General features: G+C 44.6%; 1 protein-coding gene across 3 annotated transcripts in view; it reads right to left on the minus strand.

Moving 5' to 3' along the window:
• Nucleotides 1-14,857, minus strand: part of col12a1 (collagen type XII alpha 1 chain) — a 235,328-nt gene extending 220,471 nt beyond the window's left edge. For 2 of the 3 annotated variants that reach the window (XM_033026046.1, XM_033026047.1), the window contains exons 1-2: nucleotides 14,613-14,857; nucleotides 3,443-3,550 (exon numbers count right to left, since the gene is read on the minus strand). In XM_033026046.1, the coding sequence (XP_032881937.1) occupies nucleotides 3,443-3,515 (73 nt within the window). In that variant the 5' untranslated portion in view covers nucleotides 3,516-3,550; nucleotides 14,613-14,857. The remainder of the gene's footprint in view (nucleotides 1-3,442; nucleotides 3,551-14,612) is intronic. The other variant, XM_033026048.1, reaches the window with a different exon arrangement.
• Between the last annotated feature and the right edge of the window lie 10,427 nt (nucleotides 14,858-25,284).

Consider the following 25,284-nt stretch of genomic DNA (forward strand, 5'->3'; position numbering starts at 1 on the left):
GTTTAGTTAAATATCGTTAGGTGGAAATAAAAGGATTATTACCAACCTGGGTTTGTGTATTAAATTGGGGAAAATGAGTCGCAGAGGGAGCAGAGTCAGTTAGTGCATCCAAACTTTCACCGACTCTTGTCCATGTGCCCACCCTGAAGGGTGGTGAGGGAGAGTTGGCTGTCCTCCCACAGGCCAGTGTCAATCCTGCCGAACTCCACTCGAAATTCCCGGCGATGGAGCGGTGGGAATGAGTCTGTGTCCCCACAGCGATGGAAAATCCGACGACAGTTTGGAGCTGGTGACAACCTTATGGAGCGGTCAGCATCCTCTGACCACACACACACACACACACACACAAACCATGATGCGGAAAAGTTAAAAAACCCTAAAATTGGGGCAACTCGACCAGCCTGTAGCCATCTGAAGATCCGTGGATCTTTTGCTGTTTAACGAATTACCCCAAATACGGATTTTCCACTGCAGACAACTATATATAAATTGAATTGATATGCAGACGCAAGGATGTGGAGATGCTGGTTTAAAACCCCACAAAGTGCTGGAATAACTCAGCGGATCAGGCAGCATCTCTGGAGGACATCGATCGGCGAGGTTCCGAGATGCTGTCTGACCTGTTGAATTACTGGAACACTTTGTGGTATTTTTTGCCACCGCATAAATTGGAGGAAAGAGATGAAGGTTCCTCTGCCGTCCACTCAATGCGATCACTCTTAACACATTGGTACATTCACATTGAGCTTGTTCATTGCTCCTCGCAGTGAAAGTTCAGAATGTTCTGCCGCGGTTTATCCGGGCAAAGGTTTGTCGAATTCGTACGATTTTCACACTAACGCAGAGCCAAGTTCCGTTTTTAAATTGAAGTTGGCAGCCAATTCTGGCATGATCGATCTGTGTTGTGTGCAGGCTGTCACTTGTGCATTTATATTTTATGTATAATGTGTTGCAATGGAATGTATTATTTTAAGATTCGGCCCCCACCTCCCCATCCCACCTTTCCACAACTCAGACACTTTTATTGAAAGGGAACCCATTCAGCCTGCAGGTCAACTGTGGTTTCATTCTCTCATACGCGTGGTCGCGATGCCACGAAGGGGAGTGCGAGCCCGAGGCGCAGGAGTCTTCACAAGTCCGGAAGGTGCACTGTTGAAAAAGGTTTGGATCTAGACACGGCTTTCATTGCATTGCAAGGCGAATCATATCGCACAATAGCTATACACAGCCAGTGAACGTCGCACCTTGCAAGAATTGAAATAATAATCCTATTCTGTGGCTTCTCTCTTACTGAAAATGAAAGCCTGTTCCATAAAATACGACACGAATCTGCAGTCCCTGTTCACAGTCAGTGCCTTTACAGCACTCTTCAAACATTGTCCAAATATTGTGAAAAGGAGTACAGTATAATCCAAATCTTGCTGCTTTCCCTCTGGCACTCGTGGGGAATTTAATGCCATTACCTCTGACTCGAGAGGATTATTTGTGCGTTTATTTATTTGCGTTATTCTCTCCTTCATTTGGGGGTGTAAAAGGGTAAATAATGAGACTGTCTTCTCACTTGCGGCAAGGTCTGTAAGTAGAGGACGCAGATTGAAAACAATTGGCAAGACTTTGCGATCTTGCCTATCCTGTTTGAGGGGAGATTTCAAAAGAGAATTGGGATACATATAATGGAAAATTTGAAAGGAATCGCTTGAAGAGCTGGCAGGCCCATTACTTGTATGCTGTAAGATCCTATGACATTTATTTATATAAATTTCATATTTTCTTACGTTAAAGAAACAGACAATTCACCCGGAAAGTCATGGCTACTCTCAGAGATAATCCAGAAAGTTCATTCTCCGAGGTATTTCTACTCTCTTTCAGAGGCCCTTCGGGTATTTCCACTCTCCTGCCGTTTGTACAAGGTGTTCGTTATTTAAACGATTGTCATTGCATATAAACTATTAAATCTGAAAGATTTAATAGTTTATATGCAATGAAAATCGTACGGGGTAATCCTATTAACCAATTATTTGTACGGTTTTCCTTTCTTTTTTTATCAAACCCTTCCCGTTATATAGGAACCACTAAAACCACGGGCTAGTTGCATTAACAAACGAGGATAGTTTGGAGACGAGGTTCGTCGGGACGTTGCCCAGGGTCAGGCGTTGAGGAGAGACTGGATAGGCTGGGTTTGTTTTCGTGAGTGGAGAAGACCGGGTAGGGGGCGCACATTGTAAGGGAAATAGATAGTGCACTTTCGGGACAGGGACAGTCCAGTTTACGGAGAACAAAACGTTCGAGTTGATCCGTTTGTTTTGTCACCAAGTTGAGATTTACCCAGTCGGCCGTCTGCTCTTCAATTCAACGAATCTCAGACTCGCCAACAATCTGCGCTTCATATCTGCAAAACCGAACCAGCTGTCGGATTTGGTTTGAAAATCGTTTTAATTTCGTTTGCAATTTTTTTTTTAATCACCGAATGTGTCAAAGGACTAGATAACTAAAGGGTCGTTTACCTGAAATATCAACTCAGTTTCTTTTTCCACATATGCTGTCTGACCCATCGAATACTTCTTTAATTATCTGTCTTTATTTAACGCAGTGCTGAATCCCACACATTTTGTGAAAGTGGTTGGAATCAGGACTTATGTTATCCAAAGATACACACAAAAAGCTAGAGTAACTCAGCGGGACAGGCAGCATCTCCGGATAAAAAGAATGGGTGACGTTTCGGGTCGAGAGTATGTTATCCATATATTCCAATGTTATTTAACATTATTTATGTCTATGGGCAGCTGTGCAAATCTCTCCCCCCCCCCCCCCCCCCCCCCCCCCCCCCCCCCCCCCACCACCACCACCCCTGCTCTATTTACACTTTGTTTCTGGAAACATTGCAAAGGCACAAATATCATTCTCCTCAGTTTAAACACGGGGCAGCCAGAATGCTGCCTGGTCCTATAGAATCTGCATGGTAGATGGAAAGAAAATAGTGCAATTAAAAAAACATCACTTGAATATAATTCTGAGCCAGCCGCTGAACGATTGAGATGAATATTCCACCTTCTCAAAGCTCTGTGCTGACGAACCAAATGACACCGTATTAATTGACGAGATGGTATCGACGAATGGATCGCTGTTGTTATTCCAGGGTTTACGTATCCTTTTAGGAATAATTATTATCGCCATCAAATCGCATCCAATAACAGAAGATTAAGCAATGCAATGAAATGATTCCGTTATTAAAACACGCGTTCCTTGTACCTATGGAATGAAAAGTTACGTTTGAGGGTTTTTTTCATTTGCTGTCGCTCCTGCAGAGTATTTTGCGGTGTCAGATGGCGCTAAAATCGTTAGTTATAACACGGGATGGATTGGCCAAGGGCATGGACTTGCCAACAGTCTCAGCCCTTGTGCCACCCCCGTCGGGAGTGAAGGGGTGTGGAAGAGACATTACCTTGAGCTTCTACCGAGGCGGCAAATAGAGCTGCGAGGACAGCAACAATCGCTAGGCTAAGCCTGCTCTTCATCTTCGCTCGATGCACTCACAGGATCATGAATGTATCTGGAAAGAGAAGATGCATCTCATCAGCGCACAGAAAACCTGGTCAAGGAACTGCCCCAGGAGTGGCAACCCAGCCCGTGGAGGCTTCTCACTCTCACTCACTCACGCACATATACAATGTAGAACACATACTTACACGATACAGAACGCACCCATAATAGAAAACATAGACATAATTAATAAACACACACATAACATATATATACCATACAAAACAAACACATACAATACGCAACATACATTTACACGCAATCGGATACACTCACACATACACATACACACATGTATATACGTCCACATACACAAACACATGCCTATATCGTTGTCAAAACTGGAAAGGGTACAGAGAAGATTTACAAGGATGTCACCAGGGATGGAGGGTCTGACCTATAGGGAGAGGTTGAATAGGCTAGGACTCTATTCCTTAGGGCCAGGAGAATGAGGGGTGATCTTATTGAGGTGTATAAAATCATGAGGAATAGATCGGGTTGTATTTTGTCCAGTGCAGGTGGATTGAGGACCAGAGGACATAGGTTTAAGGTGAAGGGGAAAATACTTAATAGGAATCTGAGGGGTAACTTCGTCACACACATGGTGGGGGGTGTATGAAACAGACTGCCAGAGGAGGTAGTTGAGGCAGGGACTATCCCAACATTTAAGACGCAGTTAGACAGGTACATGGATAGGACAAGTATGGAGGGATATGGACCAAATCCGGGCAGGTGGGACTAGTGCAGTTGGGACATGTCGGCCGGTATGGGCTAGATGGGCCGAAGGGCCTGTTTCCACCTTGTATCACCCAATGACTGTAGGACTATGTACACATTTAGAGACACATAAACACTATGCAAACACACACTAACCACACGTATGCACTTTATAACCGCACACAAATGTAAACGTTCATACCTGTATGCAACCCCATATCCTCATGTTCTCATACCGATACATATGCATAATACCACACACGTGTATATGCGCCCACTCACAGATATGATCTATATAGATACAGGCACATACTTACACAGGCACAGATACACATGCATAAACAAGTACACACACACACATTCGCAAAACAAACAGGAATATAATTATTCACAGGTACCAGGCAGACCCAGTTGAACAGCCACCCACATGTTAGTTTCATAGCAGTAAGTAACCATTACAAATTTAAACACCAGATACCGCCATGGGGATGCCATCGACCTGAAACGTTGGCAATGTTTTTTCCATCGCTGATTCTCCCTGACCTGCTGAAGATTCTTTATTTTAAACACCGAAGTAAAGAAGAGTTCGACTGAGCAATAAACTATTCAGATTACTTAAAGCCCCAAAACAGTGCAGACCGAGTATCGCGATCAAAGTGCCGAGTTTTATCCAGGTCCGTTTCTGTAAACGAATTGCCAAAGGACTCAGCATTAGATCCCCTAGAGGTTTGGGCGCATGCCTAGTTCCCGCTGCCTTTCGCTCTCATACGCTCTGCTATTAAATATCTGTGATTATAGAACTTCAGCCTCAGCAGACTCACTCACTCAAACACCCCCCGGGGACTGATGTAAAAGGAACGGTGTAAACATAATGGGGAAGGTAGTCACCTCCTCATTTCACAGGAGACACAAGAGACTTTAGGCCGTTGTTCCAACACGTTACAGAGGGAGCCCCGCACCGTCAAAAGCGCCAACCTTTTGGTATACCTTTAACCCAAGAATACCCTGCCTTCTCGGGTGGATGTAAAGGATCTTGCGCTCCGTTTGAAGAAGACTTCGCTCAATCATTCGGGACAACAATCCTCTCACAGGCAGTGCTACCAAAATAGGTTAGCTGGATTGTCATTGTCTTTCTGTGCCAGAGGGCTTTGTCGACAAACTTGCCGCCCTACCCATATCATAAGCGTGAGGAGTATCAGAGTAGCCCAGTTGGCACCTACATGTGAACTGCGGGTTGCCAGCTCTCTTGGTTTGTGCCCAAGTCGCCAAGAATCCAGAAACATTCTCCTTGGCGTGGTTGCAAGCCAATTGGGAAAAGTCATTAGAACATAAAGAAGTTCATTTTTAGCTTCGTGTTGAAATGTTGTGAGGCTATTCGACTGACTGGAATGGTTGGAACAGGAGCTCCTAAAATCAAGTCTAGGAGAACGTTTCCCATTGGAATTTGGGATGTGGTGGCCAGTGACAACAGAAGAGAAGACCACGTTTGATTCGTGTCCAGGAATCCCCAGGCATGTCCAACCGCACATTGATAAACAATTCGCGTTGCGACACTCATGCACTCACTGACTGGAGCCCAGTGGGAACACTTCCGGACTTTATTCCCCACAGTGTTGCAGGGAACAAGGGGAGAAGGTAACATTGTCAGGGGAAAGTCATGGAGGAACAGACCGAGACAGATGGAGCAACGCTATGGATGGGGATTGGAGAGTTACAATTAAAGTTCTTGATGCCCAGCAGGAGCCTGTGGTGTATAAACTAACAACTTTGTTTCCCACATTGTAACAGTGACCGCATGTTCGGCTATACAGCGTGTTGGGACACCAAGATTGTTTGCGACACTGCAGAAATTTACAGCTTCCTTTATTCGTTATTGTCGAGTACGTTGAGGGGGGGGGGGGGGGGGGGTTATCATTCTGAGTCCAACAAAGAGTGTTGTAGAGAAAGAAAGTGAACTTGTTGACATTAATGGGGAGGAAGATTGCACGAGACCCCCAATTGAGGTAGTGATCTGGGGAACCCAGGGAATAAGACGTGCAGGAGGGGGGCTCGCTTAACTTTGGGATGCGAGGAAATTTATTTTCCTGTGCTGGTGAGTCCATGCTGTATATTCGAGAACTTCTTAAGAGAGCCTGTATGATATAGAGCTTCCGAAACATCTTATGCAACATCAGACTGGTGTAACCCATAAATAACACTGTTTAAATTGCTGTTGGATTCTTTTCGACCAACTGGAAAGAATTCTGCCTGATTGGACGTTTAGGCAGAACACAGTCCAACTTTTAGCTCACCTGGGAACAGTCAGAGTGGAGTCATATGTTTGCACTGAAAGGTAAGAGGGGAGGCTCCAAAGGATTTATTTTTCTTCGCCTGCTTGCCATCTTTTGACAGAAATTGGAAAATGCAATCTTCCTTTTGAAGATTAACATTAGCAACATTCCCACCCCTACTATGGTCACACACGCGCGCGCGCACACACACGCACACTTGCATGCACACGGGACACACTGATATACTCCACATATTCTCACATACGAACCCATGCCATCAAACACACATTTAGTAACACTGGCAGCGCACATTTGATTTGATTTGATTTGATTCCTTTATTGATTCTATACACATTCGTTGCAGTCATAAAACACCACATTCATACATGTCTAAATATGTACAGACACCATATATTCATGCACTGCTTCCATAAAAGATACTCCAGTTAATGTACATGCATCTCTACAATCATACCGACCTTATCATACCGACACATATATCACACAAGTATGCGCATAGTTTCAGGCATGTATAAACTCCTTATCCGTCACTCTGAAAAATTGTGGAGATTAAGCTAAGGTTTCAGAGATTGTGCCGTGTTAACTGTAAATAGCTTGTGGCTCTGGCTTATCACTTACAAAAAGTATTGGAATAATGTGCCCAAGGTCATCCGTAAAATTTAATACGTTTACCAGTGGCAAACTGACCGTCGAAGCCTGTTGTTGATACACTCCAAATAAGGTTAAAAACTGTATTCCTTTCACTGTCCTCTGTTGTATTGGATAGCACATGCAGTACAATGACTCATTTCACAGTTTAAATGGCTGCAATCCATCAGACAACAAACCAACTGAATTCAAGACGCTGCCAAGTTTGAGCAAAGCATCTTCTCTTCCTCCTGCACATTATACTCACCACACACAAACGCACATACGCGCACACATTGATAAACTCAACATATTTTCACGTACAAACCTACACTATCAAGCACACGTACACTAATACTGTAAGACTCTCTTTGGAATTGGACAAAAATGCTGGAGAAACTCAGCGGGTGAGGCAGCATCTATGGAGCGAAGGAAATAGGCGACGTTTCAGGTCGAGACCCTTCTTCAGTCTTCCATACCCGAAACGTCGCCTATTTCCTTCGCTCCACATATGCTGCTGCACCCGCTGAGTTTCTCCAGCAATTTTGTCTACCTTCGATTTTCCAGCACCTGCAGTTCCTTCTTAAACAAAACTCTTTGGAATTGGAAATTCCTTTCTTCTGAAGCCTTAACATTAGCAGCATTCACGCCCCTTCCATGCTCATACGCGCGCGCGCGCACACACACACACACACGCACAAAGACACACACACTCACACACACTCACACACACGCACACGCACACACACAAAGACACACGCACGCACACACTCACGCACGCACACACTCACGCACGCACACACGCACACACACACAAAGACACACACGCACACGCACACACACTCACACACACTCACACACGCACACGCACGCACACAAAGACACACACACGCACGCACAACACGCACGCACACACACGCACACGCACACAAAGACACACACACGCACGCACAAACACGCACGCACACACTCACACACGCACACACACAAAGACACACGCACGCACACACACACACGCACGCACGCACACACACACAAAGACACACGCACGCACACACACAAAGACACACACACGCACGCACACGCACACACGCACACACACAAAGACACACGCACGCACGCACACACGCACGCACACACGCACGCACACACACACGCACACACACACACACACACACACACACACACACACACACCAGCCTAGTACTCCCACTTTTCCCTCTCTCAGTTGTCATCCGTGGCTCAGCTGTTAATTTTCTGTCGGTTTGTTCTTTCAACCAGATAGACCTGTACCATACTAACATGCACAAACACGCAATGCAAAGTATGCACGCTGATGCAAATACGCACCAATATTCATTCATTCACGTACACATCCACACATACGTGTAAACATACAAATACGTATGCACACCTACATAACCACGCACATTCACACATACATACGCACTCCTGCAAAAACACACATACCCCAGCACACGTACACTCACATGTGTACATATATTTTACGCCCCCATCCATACACACGCATACAAGCAGCAGGACACAAACTTACACCACACACACCAACGCTCTCACACACAATCTCATGTCAACACACATGCAAGAGCACAGACACATGAGATTTATAGTCAAGCGACGGAACTCTGGTCAAGAACATGAATTGCACCTGATTCTTCACCCTCCTCATTCTGACTTTGACCGATGGGGCCAATTACAGTTCACATAGCTGCCGAGGGAATTGGCAGCTATGTGAATTAGACATTTCTGGATGTACAGATTACCTGCTGATTAATAATCAGCAAAGCAAATAACTGCAGTGTTTATATCGCAATTTTCATTGGGCAGAGTGCGCCACAGCCTATTAATTCCATCTGGAGGGCAGTCGTACGTTTAGAAGTGATGAGAGCAGAATTAGCCATGCGGCCCATCAAGTCTACTCTGCCATTCGATGCTGGCTGATCCACCTTACCCTCTTAACCCCATTCTCCTGCCTTCTCCCCAATACCCCCTGACACCCGTACTAATCAACATCTATTTATCTCTGCCTTAAAAATATCCATTGACTTGGCCACAAATTCCACAGATTCATCACCCTCTGACTAAAGACATTCCTCCTCATCTTCCTAAAGGAACGTCCTTTAATTCTGAGGCTATGACTTCTGGTCCCAGACTCTCCCACTAGTGGAAACATAGTCGCTGTTGTAATGCAGGGTGTCAGACAATGCGAGCACAGCAAGCTCCCATAAGCAACAGTGTGCCAATAAAGGGAGGGAGGGGGGGGGGGGGTCACCAATTGATCACTCGTCCCGGGCCGCCAGAACTCTCCTGTTCCTTTTATTCAAATAGACATTCAAGGAGGGTTACGTCCCACCTAACCCCACAGCTTGTCCTCGGCTCCGTTCGGCCTGGGGAATCTGCTCACGTGGTGGGACAGGAACCCGCTACAGAGCGGCACTGGTAGAGGCGCTGCCTCACTGCACCAGAGACCCATGTTTGACCCTGACCTCGGGTGCTGACTGCGTGGAATTTGCATGCTATCCCTGTGACTGGGCGAGTTTACACTGGGTGCTCCAGTACCCCCCCCCCCCCCCCCCCCCCCACATCCCAAAGACGTGCGGATTTGTAGGTTAACCGACCTTAGCAAATTGGCTCTAGTTTGTGGGGAGTGCGGTAACGGAAAGTGGTCTAACGTAGAACTAGTGATCAGTGGACTCGGTGGGCGGAAGAGCCTGTTTCCATGCTGTATTTCTACTTTAAACAAATAAAGCTTTCCAGAAACTTCCATTGAGTGAGCCAAAAGCAGCTACTGAGGAGGCAGGGAGGAAAAAGTCAGTCACCAGCCATAAGCCCTTTAAACAAATAACAGTGCGGGGTAGGCATTCCGAGGTAATGCTGTCATAATGTGAAGCCCAAGCTCGTTTGATTGTAACACACACGGAAACTTTCAATGACTTTCAACCACAATGTGGTCCATGTAAGTAAGATTTCAAGTGCGCGTGTAAACGGGAGGCAGGTATCAAGAAAGAGGCAGGGCGCCAGTTTAAATAAAGACCGACATCCAGGTGAGAAAGTGTCAGCGACCCTGCCGTGTTTTTTGCACCTCCTGTTCGCGGGGACTACGCAACGAGAGGTCACCGGTTCACAATCTGAGAGACATGAGTGGCGGGGAGGGACGGTAGGTTGCGTGGACTTGGACACTTTAGGAGAAAACAGGTGTAAAGGGGGAAACTCCTTCGGTGGCAGTGGAATCCCCAGTGTTTTACGTTTTTGAATAGAAACAAGAAAAAAAATCAGACTTCATCATGGGTCACCTGTCATAGTTTGCTGATAATATATGTGTACACCAAGAAGGGGTCTGAGTTCAAAAATCCTCATGTGGACAGGCGCTAGGTTTGGAACACATTTAATCTCTGTACAATTGAAGACGTTGGAAGTTGAACATCATTCATCTAGGAATAAAAGCAATCGTTCAGATCTTTAGCCAGGGCAGATTGTCATACATTACAACCCTCGTGTTTAAGAAGGAACTGCAGATGCTGGAAAATCGAAGGTACACAAAAATGCTGGAGAAACTCAGCGGGTGCAGCAGCATCTATGGAGCGAAAGAGATAGGCAACGTTTCGGGCCGAAACGTTGCCTAGCTCCTTCGCTCCATAGATGCTGTTGCACCCGCTGAGTTTCTCCAGCATTTTTGTGTACCTTCTATTAAAAACCTCGCCTGGGTTTCTGTGAGGATACTCACTAGTTGAGCCCTAAAATGCCCCATAAACAGCAAAGTTCCTCCGTCTTTTGTGTTGGAGTCACCCCGCCGCCTCATCTGCTCGGTGAGACTGTTAGAGGGCGGGCGAACCGTGAAAATCCGCGCGGAGCAAAATCGTTTTTTCCCCCAGGGGTTGGAGGCTGGTGAGCAAAGGGTGAGGGGGGTATATTTCCAAGAATGTTTGGGGAGCCTTCTGATCTGCAGTTTCTTTTGCAAGAATGTGCGATTTACACTCCCGCCTGCGGTCCGGCGTGGAGGGAATTGCACGTGCGTGTTAACCAGACACAAGCTGTCATGGAAATAAATAGTTCTTGGCACAACCGGTTAGACGGTGTCAGTCCAGATCACCAGGGATCACTCATACCGACCCCGTCTCCCCAACCCCCGTCTGGTGTCTGCACGACATTATCCTTCTGACATTGCCGCTTCCGGCAGGTCACAGGGGAGACCCCTCGGGGACGGCACGCTCCTCATGTTTCAGTCTCTGTCGATTTCAGCTGGTTTACCAGCTGCTCACATTTCCGCCCCGTCTCTCAGAAGCCGAGGCGGGCGAATCAATCAGTGTTGAGATCCCTCTCTTACACAAATCAACCACCCAGGTCCGCAATGCTCGCCTTGAGTTTGATTCATTTCTACAAGGGGCAGACGAAATGATCGCTGCAGATAACGGACCGAGCCTCTGATCCCGGCCAAATGAGTGCAACGCCGAGGGATATCAAACCAGCCCCAGTTATTTGTTGTGTAAGAAGGAACTGCAGATGCTGGTTTAAACCGAAGATAGACACAAAAAGCTGGAGTAACTCAGCGGGACAGGCAGCAACTCTGGAGCCCATTCCTTCTCTCCAGAGATGTTGCCTGTTCCGCTGAGTTGCTCCAGCTTTTTATGGCTATTTCCATTTACTTGCTGCTCCGGCTGACAGCAATAGCCAATCAACCAGAAATATGCAGTTACCCCAGCTCTACCAAACAGCCCAGCCCTACAGGCATATTCTGCCCCGTGGGAACTCACATTTCCGACGCGAACTGTTTACAGGGACGGACCTGCCCTAACGTGGAAATCGCTCGAATAGCTTCTGAGCGTTTCATATTAGATATGTCCCCCTCCCCTCACCCGCCCTTCACCCTTTCCTCTCCACCTCCCCAATTCTCACTGAAACCATTTAATCATTGTCTTGACTACAACATGGTGGGGCTCAAGAGAATGATATAAAGTAGTTGCTAACTCAGCAAAGCCACGAGGACACAAGGGACTGCAGATGCTGGAATCCTGAGCAAAAATAAGACAAAGTGCTTAGCGGGTCAACAGCATATGGTGAGGGAATGGACATGATGCGTTTCGGGTCGGGACCCTTCGACATTCTGAGCTATGAAGAAATTGAGTTGTTTTGTCCACCTATCCAAGAGGGCATACGTGTAAGGTGAGGGTGGTGTGGGGGCAGGGGAAATGTAGGTGGGATCTGAGAAAGATTTTGTTTCAACCGAGAGGTGATGGGGGGGGGGGGGGGGGGGGGTTGACATATATAACGGCAATTCGAAGAGATCTACAGGTAACGCTGCCTCAGGAAGGCAGCTAAATATCATCCTATACCCACTCCACCGTGGCCGCTGCTACCATCATGAAGAAAGACACAGGAGCTTGAGGTGTAATAACTCCGGCTTCAAGAACAGCTTCTTCCCATCAATCGTCAGGCTCTTGAACCACCCAATCCAATCTTAACCACAACTCTAGCACCACCGAACCACTACGGACTTTGCACCACGGTGGTTTCTTTGTTATATTTCTTGTTGTGTTGTGTTGTTGCGTCTAACGACCCTGCAAAGCAGCAGTAAGTAAGAATTTAAATGCGGATAGACAGACAATGCTGGAGTAACTCAACGGGTCAAGCAGCATCTCTGGAGAAAAGGAATAGCTGTTGTGTCTGCCCTCGGCATAAATCAGCATCCGCATTTCCTTCCTACACAATAATTTAATTGGACCGGTTCATATCCGGTGTAAACGTTCGACTATTTTATAAGGTTGAGTGTATAGGAACAAAATACATAATGCCTAAATCCGAGTCTCGGGCTGCACCTAGATATTCAACTGCTTGTAGCCATCATTGCCCTTTTACGGAATCATGGAGTGGCAACAGCATCGAAGGATTCCCATTCGGTTAGTCGACCCTAGATGCCCCAGTCCCCCGCCCTCTCCCTGCAGTCCAGGACTTCACTTCAGATCTCACTGTTCCAAACCCTAACTTTTCGCTGCCTGAATACTTTTCCCGTGAACTATTTCCTCAAAACATTCTAAGCAATAAAGATAACAAACCAAACGCAATTCCGCTTTTCCCTGTGAAAGTCGGCGACGCACTCTAACTATTTTAGACGATGTGTTTTAAAAACTTCGAACTTTAAAAAGTGCGTCTTCGCAAATTCACTTTGAGATTTCAGAGCCTGGGGCGAAGTTCAAACTGGTGGCAGAGCTCCGCCTGGCGGCCGACAGTGGGTCTGCGACTCGGCCGGTCCCAGACACCAGGACACCGTTCAAAGCAAAGAGCGCACATGAGGCATTGGTGGAACGGTGTGGTGTCCTGGGAGCCCACAGAATCCCGTTCTGGCATGCAGCATACAATCAATTGCCCAAAGCGCCGCACGTTACTGTGTAATTGCAACGCACACAATGCACTCTCGACCCATCCAGGACATCACACGGAATCTAAGATCGATTTGTGTAAATTTCTCCCTCCACTATAAATAGTTTGATTGGAAGCAATTATATTAAGACAATCCAGATCACTCTTCACCGAAAGGTGTTAAAAGTGGTTAAATTGATATATCGTGAAAAATATTAACGTATAATCTTGTGAATAAGGGCAATGATTTTAAATCGGACACTAATCTTTCTAATTGATTTATCCGTGCCTGTATATTCGTCTATTTCAGCCTATGATTGCAAAGGTGTATATCTGCTTTCATATATGCATGCATACAATTGGGTATGCGTTTTCTGTGTCTGCGTGTTTGTCATACCTTTGTGAGAGGTTGGAAGTGTGCGCGACTCATTACCTACAGATGAATATAGATGTGATTTGTGTGAAACACACAAGCTCAATTGATGCCGTTATCTCGCTGCCCCGTCAGGGTAACCCACCCAACGTCTGTGTGCTGTCCGTCGCACTCAGTCATAGAGCAGCCCTTGGATTCCGTGCTTGCTGCATTTTAACAAATGCTCTCCCAAGAATATCCCCAGGATGGCTCCCCAACAGTGATTTGGTTGCAATGGTTCCGAAAACATAGACAATTAAACTGCGCGGTCCGGACCGTTGAATAAACGCAAGCGTTCGTCTTAATCCATAAAATACACAGGCTACTTTGAAGTAACACAGGACAAAGCAGCTGAGCCAACTCACTATTTTACTGCTTGCAATGCAATCCCGACTGTAACCAGATTCCTAAAGAAAACCAATTGTACTGATGCATTCAAAACTTTCCAACTCCATAAACGCAGTATTTAAAGAGACGTCCACCACATAATTGAAACTTAAATAAAGTGCTAAATATATATAAACCTGAACAGTGAAACGGTATCCCGTGGAAAATAAGCGAAATAAAGTTTGCATTAAAGCATACAAGAGAGAAATCCTTGGAGAAAACCGATTGCAGTAAAGTCTGGAGTTAAAGAGCCGAATGCAAACCTGTGCTGAGAGGGAAATCCTGCCGCGGTGGGAACTGCGCTGGGTTGTTGGACTGCCTTTGGGTCGCTGGACTGGAGGGGAATCCTGGTGTTTCTAAATTGTTCCGAAGACTGTTCTCTCTCTCTCTCTGTACGAAAGTGGGACGATCCTATCCAGGAAAGCCCAGCTTAATACCAACCTATTCCACAGCCCATGCAATAGCAAAAAAAATGCAGCTTTCGTAAGGTGTTACGACATGGGTTTTGTGGAGGGGGAGGAGGGGGGGGGGGGGGAGAGAAGAGGGGAAAAATAATGTCATGATGTGGTATATGTAATATCTGGTTTGAGCAATTGCTGCCAGCGCCATGCATTCTTGTCTAACGTAACCGCATTCCATTTCTAATAAGATCATTATATATTTAAAAAAAAAGAGGGGGTCTGTCCAAAAACTGAAACTCCAAAGGCATAGCTCCGTTTGACTCAGAAACAGAAGCATCCCGAGTTACAACGAGTGAAACCTTACTGAAGCGAGTGCGCGCGTTTGTTCTTTATTCTCTTTCTCCGCACTTCAACATTAATGGCACTTTGGTCAACGAAAATAATAGCATAGAGTTTTGGTCAGGCGGACCGGTGGGGGGCAAGGAGAGCCTAGAGTCAATCTTTCTGGGGTGTTTGACCCGGCATCGGAATAGCAATTTAACAGACCGAGCTTATCTTTAAAACAATCTCAGCCCTTTGTCTGCAAGAGCGTGCGGAACGTAACGCCACCGTTTCACTGACCATCACCACAACTTCCCCCCACCACCATTCCAACCCTTTGTGTAAAAGTGGAATAAAGTAGCAAATCCCCCCCCCCCCCCCCCCCCCCCTCCCCCTCCCCCCCTCCCCCCTTTCCCCCTTCCCTCGCTCCTTATTTTTCTCTCTGGCTCGACCTTAAGACATTTTGTACTGGAGCGTTGTAGCGAAGATGCCTGTCTCCAAGCATGTATATCTGCGCCTGTCTCAATGAGCCGCCTGGTCACAGTTCAAAGCTGAACACGCAGGAATAGACATTAATCACAGCCGAAAATGATACTCGGGGGCCAGGGGGGGGGGGAGGCTTCGGTGGGCTCATTATCAGAGGAACTGTTACCACAGTGGTTTTGGTCAACTTATATTCGACGCATTCCTTCTGAACTACTAGGCTTGCATATCTTTCTGATGTTGCATCAGAATATTGTCTCTGCGATCCAGCCAGACGGTCCTTAGGGAAAATCAAGTGAGATTGAGGCCAGTTCCAAAACCTTACCATCAGCAGTCAATTAATGGAAGGTGCTGATGTAACGGATCTGACTGCATTCAGAAGCATTCCTGTGCTATTTATTAAATGGTCAATTTTAACGCATGCGTTCTCTGACAGTTAATTACCTGGTTTGGGAGGGCGGGGGTATTTGGGTCTGATGAAAGGATAATAGTTTCATTATTTATCTAAGGTAGTATTATGTAGTCTGAGGGAGATATCTGCAAAGTGGTGCTATGCAAAAGAACACGACCCCTTTAATTTAACAATGTGGGAGCTTCCTGTTCACTCACTGTCAAAATCAATGTAAAAATATAGTTTTATGGTTCCCTAATATTCCAGTTGCACAGTTCTCTCCCGGGAACAGAGAAGTTAAAGACTGTTTCTCAGAATCTGCCATTTAATTTTTAACCTCAGCTTTTAGAATATTTCATAATTTTCCACTTTTAAAGTGGCCGGAAGTCACCAACTCAATTTGGAATGTTTTCTGTCTTCTCATCAGGATAGTGAGCAGTTTGCAGAATGTTAAGTCATGCCAGGAAGATTTTAGGTAGGGGATAGAAGGTACGTGATTGTCATGCGATGCCGATTGGTAGCGACATCGACCATCGACGCAGCTAAACAGAGAGAGGCGGAGTAGTTTCAATGCAGAGTTGTTGAGCTGGAGCCTGAGCTCATGACTATGTAGAGCACCAAGGAAGAACTCTGAGCCGATAAAATACTCTTTGCATAGTATGGATAGCTCTGCATTACTGGTTAAGGCAGTCGAGGGACTTTACATGGTTTTACGCCGTTTTTCAGGATCAAGGGTGACTTTGGTCTCGTGCTTTGTGTAGCCCATTGAAGCCAATGCAGGAACTGTAGACTATGCCAATGACGGATCAGGTGGCGGCTGACAGCCAGATGGGTGGGCTGTTTGTGAAGTGTTCGCCTCTCATCTGCTGTCTGTGCATGATCTCTGTGCTCTGGTACATGGGCGAGGTTCTCATTGCCATCCCAAATGCTCCTTCTCCACTTTGAGTAGTCATGGGCACTCCTTGAATGTTTCCCTCCATCCACCTAGACATCTCTTCCCACGGCAGAGCTCCTCACAGTGTGCCTGCTTTAGGAATCTTGTCCCAGGCGTGAGCAACACGGCATGCCCAAGGGAGCTGACTAAGTCTAAATAAGTCCCCAGTGATAGTGAGAGTTGCTTACCTCTCCTTTCCTTGGCCAGGCAAAGTATGAGCTTCAATCATTGACTTTTTAAGAATAACCTTTTTCCTCACCAGAATGGATGAAAACGTCTGTTGCAAGGAAGTTGGGCATTTTCATCTTCATACCTGGATGTTGTTAAGTAAAACAGAGTGTATCAGGAAAGGGTGGTGAGGTGTGGGTGACAGTGGTACATCAAAGAAAACAGTTAAATATTAACCAGGTTGTGCTATATTTAATATAGCATATAAAATAAAGTGTTCATAAAAAGACAGATAAATTGCTGGTGGGTATCATTGCATGGTGCAACATTAACTAATGGTGACCAAATTACCAAAGGTAATTGAAAACCATGAGAATGAAGGATGGGGTGAAGTGGAGAGAAAGGAAATCTATGTTTCCTGGAAATCAGAATGCTCGTATAACAAGAGCAGAGAACACAGAAGAAAGGCTTCCTAACAACTATTCCTCTATTGGAGAGAGGGTAAACCAGGAAATCAACAGATTAGGTACAATGCAGCTATCAAAAAGTTATTAATAATTGCACTGCAAAAACCAAATTAACAAAATTAGTTATTTGTTATTTGGGATATAGATGACCTATCGAGTCCACACCAACTATTGATCACATTTTCACACTAATCCTATATAATCCCATTTACCCATCCTCTCCTACACTCTAGTGGCAATTTATTAAGTACTACCGAACAAACTTGCATGTCCTTGGGATGTGAGAGGAAACCTGATCATCTGGAGGAAACCCTCAGGGTCACAGAGAGAACATGCAAACTCCACACAGACAGCACCTGAGGTCAGAATTGAACTGGGGTTCTGACGCTGTGAGGCAGCAGCTCTACCAAATGTGTCACTGTGTCAACTATTTTGGTAGACAATTTCAAATATATTGAAACAGCTTCCAAAAATATTATTTAAAGAAAAGCATAAAATGGAAAGGTTATTCATCAATTGGTATTGTGCAATGATGTTGGATAAATTGCTGCTGGTTGTGATATACAATACAATACAATACAATACAATACAATACAGTACAATACAATACCTTTTATTGTCATTTAAACCTCACATGAGGTTCAAACGAAATTTGGTTTCTGCAGCCATACAAAAAAAGAACCAAGACACACAACAACACAATTCAATTCACATAAACATCCATCACAGTGAGTCCTCCTCACTGTGATGGAAGGCAAAACTTAAACATATCTCTCCCCTGCACTCCCCTCTCCCCCCCATGTCAGAGTCAAAGACAGAGTCAAAGCCCCCGGCGGGCCATGTTAAATGTCCCGCAGCCATTAAAGCCACATATATATTCCATATTAAATCTAAATCAATAATATTCATCAGGAACAAATTATCAAAGGTACATTTAGAAATTAGATGGTCATATCTGATAATAGGTAAGCAGTGACAATAATTTGTAACACAATGAAAATACATTAGCCAAATCAAAAACAAGTCCATTGGAAAAGAATTAGTCATAGATGACAAGAGAAATGAAGGACAAATTAAGTAATACATGCACGAATGCTGCCAAGAAGAGTTGTAGAAAGGAAATAGGGTTTTAGAAAATATAAGCTTAATATAAATTAAGCTTAAGAAAATATAAACTTAAGAAACTAGTAAATAAAGGCAAACACTTGATCAAATCTTGTGGGCAGTGGGCAGGTGCTGTAGACCTGCACGGGAAGGTAGACGCTCCCGCCCCCATGAGTCTCAGGCAGATGGGACTCGTCAGTCTGGGAAGGCGGTCCATCTGGGAGAGGGAAAACTCTGATTTAAAACCTCCACTGCCATGTGGCCATATCCAGTCATGGAAAAGGCTCCTGGAGTAAACCTCAAGAAAATCCGGTCGGAGCCCCTAAGGTAGTTCGTCGTTGTCTACTACCTTGCTCTGGCATCTCCTGCGACGGCGCTGGTGCCAAACTGTAATGGCCCTCCTGTTTCTTTGGATCGATCAGCGACATGGAGAGGGGGGACGTGCTTCATGGGCAACAACCTGTCCTCCATATGACATCGCCCAGGCTTGCATCCGACCACACATCACCTGCAAACTAGGATGCATCACCCATGGTCAGTCATGACCGAGAGGGTGGGGGGGGGTCAACTCATCAAGATCAAATCATCAAGGAAGATTAAATAGTTTATGAGTACAGGTATAATTTTAATATGGCATTTAGCCAAAGTTTACATTGTACTTTAAAGGCAGAAAACTGAGAAATTATAATGGGAGAGGGCAAACAAATATTTAGTACATTGCAGTAAAGTACACAAAACAGGAACAAAAAACAATGAGAAGTAATGAGAATGAAGAAATATTGGAGAAATGAATAGTACTTTGGATCTTCTACAGTTCCCCAGTTTCTTCAATGATCCGTAATGATCAAAGAGCTGCAAAAAACTGTACACTAAAGAAGAGAGAAAGCAAGGATTTAAAGACCTGTTAAACCAATATCAACTAAAATGCTGGAAAATGATGTAATTATTTGGGGGTTTCAAGGCATGATTAAGCAATGCTTTATGAATGGATAAGCTGGTGATAAATGGAACCCCACAGATAGCTGGAGTAAACTTCCTGACCTGCTTCTGAGAAGAACTCAATCCCATGATGCATCTTCCTTCATTCAGCGACTTTGACCTCAACTGTGTTGATTCCATTTCCCATACAATTTTTGCTCCCCCTCCACCACCACCCCACCTCCTTCCTTCCAGAACCATGGTAAGTTCCCCTTATCTCCACCACCTTCAGCTTACCAGCCTATGTATTCAACAGATCATTCTCCAATATCACTGGCATCTCCCGTGTGATCCCACTGCTAGATATCACCCTTGCGTATCCTTTTAAACATTTCAACACAACTGTTCACTTAGGACTGTTTTGGTTCACTCTTCAATCTCCACCAATATAATTTCCCCTTCCCACTCTCTCCGCAGAGTCATTGGATACAGTTCGCTCCCCCAGAAAATTGTGGAAGCTAGATCAGTGGAGGGAGAAACTGTTTTGAAAAATCAGAGAATCAGAGTTGCAGGGAATGAAAAGGAAGAGGAATTAAGGCCTAGGGCAGATCAGCCTCAATCAAACTTAAGCAGGCAGGTGAGACTTGAACCTGTCACTTTCACGTGATGAGGACTGTGCATTGATGAATGGTCCTGACACTACCAGTGGATGGAGATGCCCCAAGGGCTTCAACAAATTCAGCTGTTCATCAACACAAGAAAGTTTAAACAATTCAGTCACATTCATTTCCAAAGCTTGGTTTCAATCAATTCCATTAATTCCCCAGGGTTCACCCAATTAACCTGGAAATGTGAGTTCAAATCTCACCTGGTACCTTGAGAACTTGATCGCAGTTAAAAGAAACTGGAAATAATGTAAAACTGGTATATTATAAATTACAGAAAAGCCATAATTTTATTGGAGAAATACACAAAAATAGACATGTTTATACAGGCATTCATTTCTTTCAAAGTAATTTCTTTAAATTCACTATCAGCATCAGAGTATCACAGACAAGGCCACTATTTAATGCCCATCCCTAACCAAACTTGAGGTGTGGGTGTGGTGCCTCCTTGAACCACTGCAGTCCTTCTGACAACGAAGGTGCTCCCACAGTTTTGGACTCGGACCCAGTGATGATGAAGGACACCGACACACATGTATTTCCAAGTCTTTAGACAAATACATATGCGCTCAGGCACAGACATGTGAATATACTTCCACACACATGGAATTTCCTGAGCTCAGAAGGTTGTTGGACCTCACAATGGATTGCATAGTATGCGGTTGCGATAGAGAATGTTCCCTTTTTTTTAAATGTTTGAAGTGTAGGAAAACACAGGGCTCCTGGGAGTGAAGACGGATTTATAGCCAGATTTCTTTAAAGAAAACTAATTGCAAATTTTGGAACCACCATATTTGGACTTGAGCTTGTGGACTATGATTAATTTTAATTGGTCTAGAAAAGAGCAGCCTCTTACACAGTGAAGATACTGCACACACCCAAAAGAGAGCCATTAGCTCACCGTACAACTGGGATTAGACCTCTTATTCTGTTGATCTGCATGGGTTCAGTGTTAATGAGCTTCAGTTCCTTTGTTGGAGAGCGGTGAGATGGGGTGATGTTTTCCATCCCACTGATTGTTCTTAGAGTCCAAATTTTACTAGTGTCCTCTTGGCTTCTTTTAATATTTAACCATTCCAACTTTCTCGTAAAGACACATAAATAAATCTAATCAAGTGTTCCTGTTCCAAAAATAAATCAATGAAATAGGTGTGAGTTTCTCTTCAAAAAATGACTTGGGTGCAAAAATAGCTTGTAATCCTCTTCTCCAATGAAGGTTTCCTCCCCAAGAAACCTGTTATCAATTTTGGTTCTCATACAGCATTAAGGAGTTGAGGAACCTGGATTTCTGTAGCATTGGACATGCTCAAGATGGAGCCAAATCACTTCTGAGGCACAAAAAGTACTTTTGAAATGTAATTACTGTAGATGGAGAAGTGGTGGCCAAGCTGTACATAGCAAGCTTCTACAAACAGGAACAAGATAACGAATATCACATGTTTTTGATTGTTTTGATTTGTCTCTGGATCATATTGCTCCAATTGCCAAATTTTAATGAAATCAGAATTTCAATTTCCACCCGACCATAGTCATTCTCTTTGTCCTCTCCACCCCTTCCCCCTCTCTGATGAAGGATCCTTTTCCTGAAACATGTTTCTCCCTCCGGATGCTGTTTAACCTGCTGAATGCTTCCAGCATTTCTGATTTTTATTTGGATCTGCAAGTACTGTATCTGCGACTCTTTGATTCATTGTATTCAGATGTTTAACAGTGGGGTACATCTTTTGTATTTTCCTTTTGTCTTCTCTTTCTGTCGATCATGTGGAGGGATGACTCCAACAGAGTTCAGAATCCACCGGGCACTTGGAGAGGTGTTCTTCATCTTGGCTTCACCTGGATGAGGTCTGTATATTCTTGGCACATGGACACAGACCCCTGACTGCCATCGCAGATGTTCAGTTCACTGTGTGCAGTTCTGATCACACCTTTACAGGCAGGCAGATCCGCTCCCCCCATTACATGAAGGATGTAGAGGATCTGGAGAGAGAGGCAAGTTTACCGGAATGCTGTCCAAATTAGAGGGTATTAGCTATAAGGAGAGCTTGGATGAACTTGGATTGTTTTCTTTGAAGCATTGGGGGCTGAGGGGAGACCTAATAGAAGTTTATGAAATTATGAAAGGCATAGATAGGGTAGATGGTCAGAACCTTTTCCCCTCGGTGGAAATGCCAGATTCTATAGGGAATAATTGTAAGATGAGAGGGTAAAAATTTAAAGGAAACACGTGAGGCGACCTTTTACACAGGGAGTGGTGGAACTCACTACCTGGAGACGTGGGCGGAATAGTGGCATTTAAGAAGCTTTTAGATAGACATTTGGATTTACAGGGAATGAAGGGATCGATAATGTGCAGGCAGTGGGGTTAGGCTAATATAACTAATGGTCAGCACAAACATCAAGGGTCAAAGGGCCTGCTCTGTTCTGCTTCATGTTCATTTTCCCCTTTTGAGAGATTTCTAGGAGTTAGTGATGGCTTGCAAACTCTCAAGGATGCTTTGAGTATATCCTTGAATCTTTTTCTCTGAACGCCAGGTAATCTTCTGATAGAAGGTAGACACAACATCCTGTGTAACTCAGCGGGTGAGGCAGCATCTCTGGAGAGAAGGAATGGGTGACGTTTCGAGTCGAGACTCCTCTTCAGACTTAAGAAGGGTCTCGACCCGAAACGTCACCCATTCCTTCTCTCCAGAGATGCTGCCTCACCCGCTGAGTTACTCCAGCATTTTGTGTCTACCTTCGATTTATCCAGCATCTGCAGTTCTTTCTTGCACCAATCATCTGACAGACTTCCGAACAGAGTGCCTATTTTTGGAATCTGGCACAGACATGCAAATAATGTTCCCTGCCCAATGATGCACATGACAGGCATGGTACTCTGTGTAATTTTGATCCATGTAATGTGTATTTTACTAGTCATGCACAAACCAAACTATTGAGCATTTAGATCATGACTATTCTGCACTTCAACTCCAATTACCCACCATGGCTCTGTATCTCTGGACTAAGAAATTCCATTTATTTCAGCCTTCAAACTTCAACATAGCTCTGAACACCCACAGCCTTTGGTGGCGGGTAGTGTCGGGTATAACCAATATGAAATGATCTGATTTGGAATGGCTTGGTTGTCATTTGAATGTTATTGAGGTGTAAAGTTAATACAATAGAGATGACAATGCAGTCAAATTTTGAAATGTGCAGATGCAACATAATCGTGCATGTAATGATGGTGATCCAAGGGCTTGTATGTGGATGTAAGCTTGCTTACAAAAGATCCTCTCAGCAGAAAATGTTCTAATTTTATCAACTAAGGTCCTGTAACATTCTAACCATCCCAATTGGGCCATCCCTTACTCTTCCAAGATTAAATCAACACCTACTGACCAAAGAGTAAGTCAGGTAGAGCTATGGAGTCGACAACACAAAAACAGACCCCCACCACATCTGTGCCGATCATTATTCAACTTTCTATTTTAATCCCATTTACTGGCAATTGGTCCATAATCTGTCCTTACAAGTCAAATGCTTGTTTAGCTGCTTCATGGATGTGAAAACCTCTGCCTTCATCACCCCTTCAATTCCAATTCCAACCACCCTCTGTGGAAATAAGTTTGTCCTAAGATCCCCTTTAAACCTCTTCCCCCCTTTACCCTACACATGAGCTCTCTTGGGTACCTCAGCCAGGGGAAAAGGCTTCTAACAATCTGCCCTATCTATTCCCCTCACAATACAGTAAATATCTGTCAGGTTTCTCCCTCAGTCTCCTCAGCTCCATGGAATACAAATCTATCTGATCTAGTCTTTCCCGATAACTGAAACACTGCAGTCTAGGGAACATCCTAGTAGAACTCGTCTGCACTCTCTCCGGTGTAATCACATCCTTCTGAGAGTGTGGTCATCAGAATTGTACCATCTATTGGTCTTGGATACAGAGGTCCCACTATTCTGCAACCCTCTCTCGGGCTCTAACATTCCTGGTGAATCCCCTCATCTTGTTAGCTCCCTGAAAGTGCATCATCTCACAATTAGCAGAGTTAAATTCCACCCACCTGTTGAAAGCAAAAGGCTCCTTTCAAATTCTAAGACAAATGTCTGGAAGCAGACTGATCCCAGTTGCTGCAGTGAGGGCCAACAGTTGATAAATTCAGTGATGTTTATGGTCCAACATGTTACTTGTTGGTAAAGAGGCTTGCATCAGAAAGGTCTTTCCTTCAGCCCATTGTGGACTGCACATAGCAGGCAGGTAGGCCTGAAGTTGGGTTTTGCGAGATGGACAGGAGGGCGAGAGAGTGGGGAGGATTGGAAGGATAGTCATAGGTATGATTCAGATGACAGATCTGAAACAGGGTTATTAGGCCGGCATCAGAAGAGATTCAGGATCAGGTCATATTGTGTCTTTCATTGAAATTAAATCAAAACCATGACTGTTGGGATCCTTGCTCTAGTAATTGCTCAGAATCATTTTGGTTTCTGCATTAGAGGCTGGAGATTCAAGTCTGGCTCCAGTTTGGAGCCGTCTCCAGAGTGGCACCAGCAGTGTGGCCATTACAGTACCGTACAGAGCCAGTGCCACAATGCTGGGGCCATTTGCTTCGGTAAGTCTTTACAGAGTCAATCTCAGCTAGTGCGCAAGATCCTTTGATTTTACTTGCAGGATTGCAGAATCATGCTCCATGTTTGGCCGATACCATCGCTCAACCAATATCACCAAACCAGATCTCCCATCTCAATTACCTGTGAGGGAAATGGTGTGCACCCATTCAATGCCACATTTTCTATGTGCACCACAACAAAATAATGACCATACCAAAGCTGGGAACATTGCCCAATACACAAAATAGATAGATTCCTGTCGAAATTTAGATTTTTTAATCTTCTATTAAAAAAAACTTAAGAAGATTAAATGCAATATTTTCAAATTCTTTCAAATATCAAAGCTTGCTTTTATTTAGCTTTCATTATGATTTCATTATTAAGATTCTTGTCATTGTTCAGTGGCCACTTGTTGACCAACGGCATCTCCTGCTGGTCAAAGGTAAAATGACGGGGAAAGACATAAAATGGTGGCGTGTAACATAAAACTTGA

This window comes from Amblyraja radiata, chromosome 8 (genome assembly GCF_010909765.2).
Source record: "Amblyraja radiata isolate CabotCenter1 chromosome 8, sAmbRad1.1.pri, whole genome shotgun sequence".
Classification (NCBI taxonomy): Eukaryota; Metazoa; Chordata; class Chondrichthyes; order Rajiformes; family Rajidae; genus Amblyraja; species Amblyraja radiata.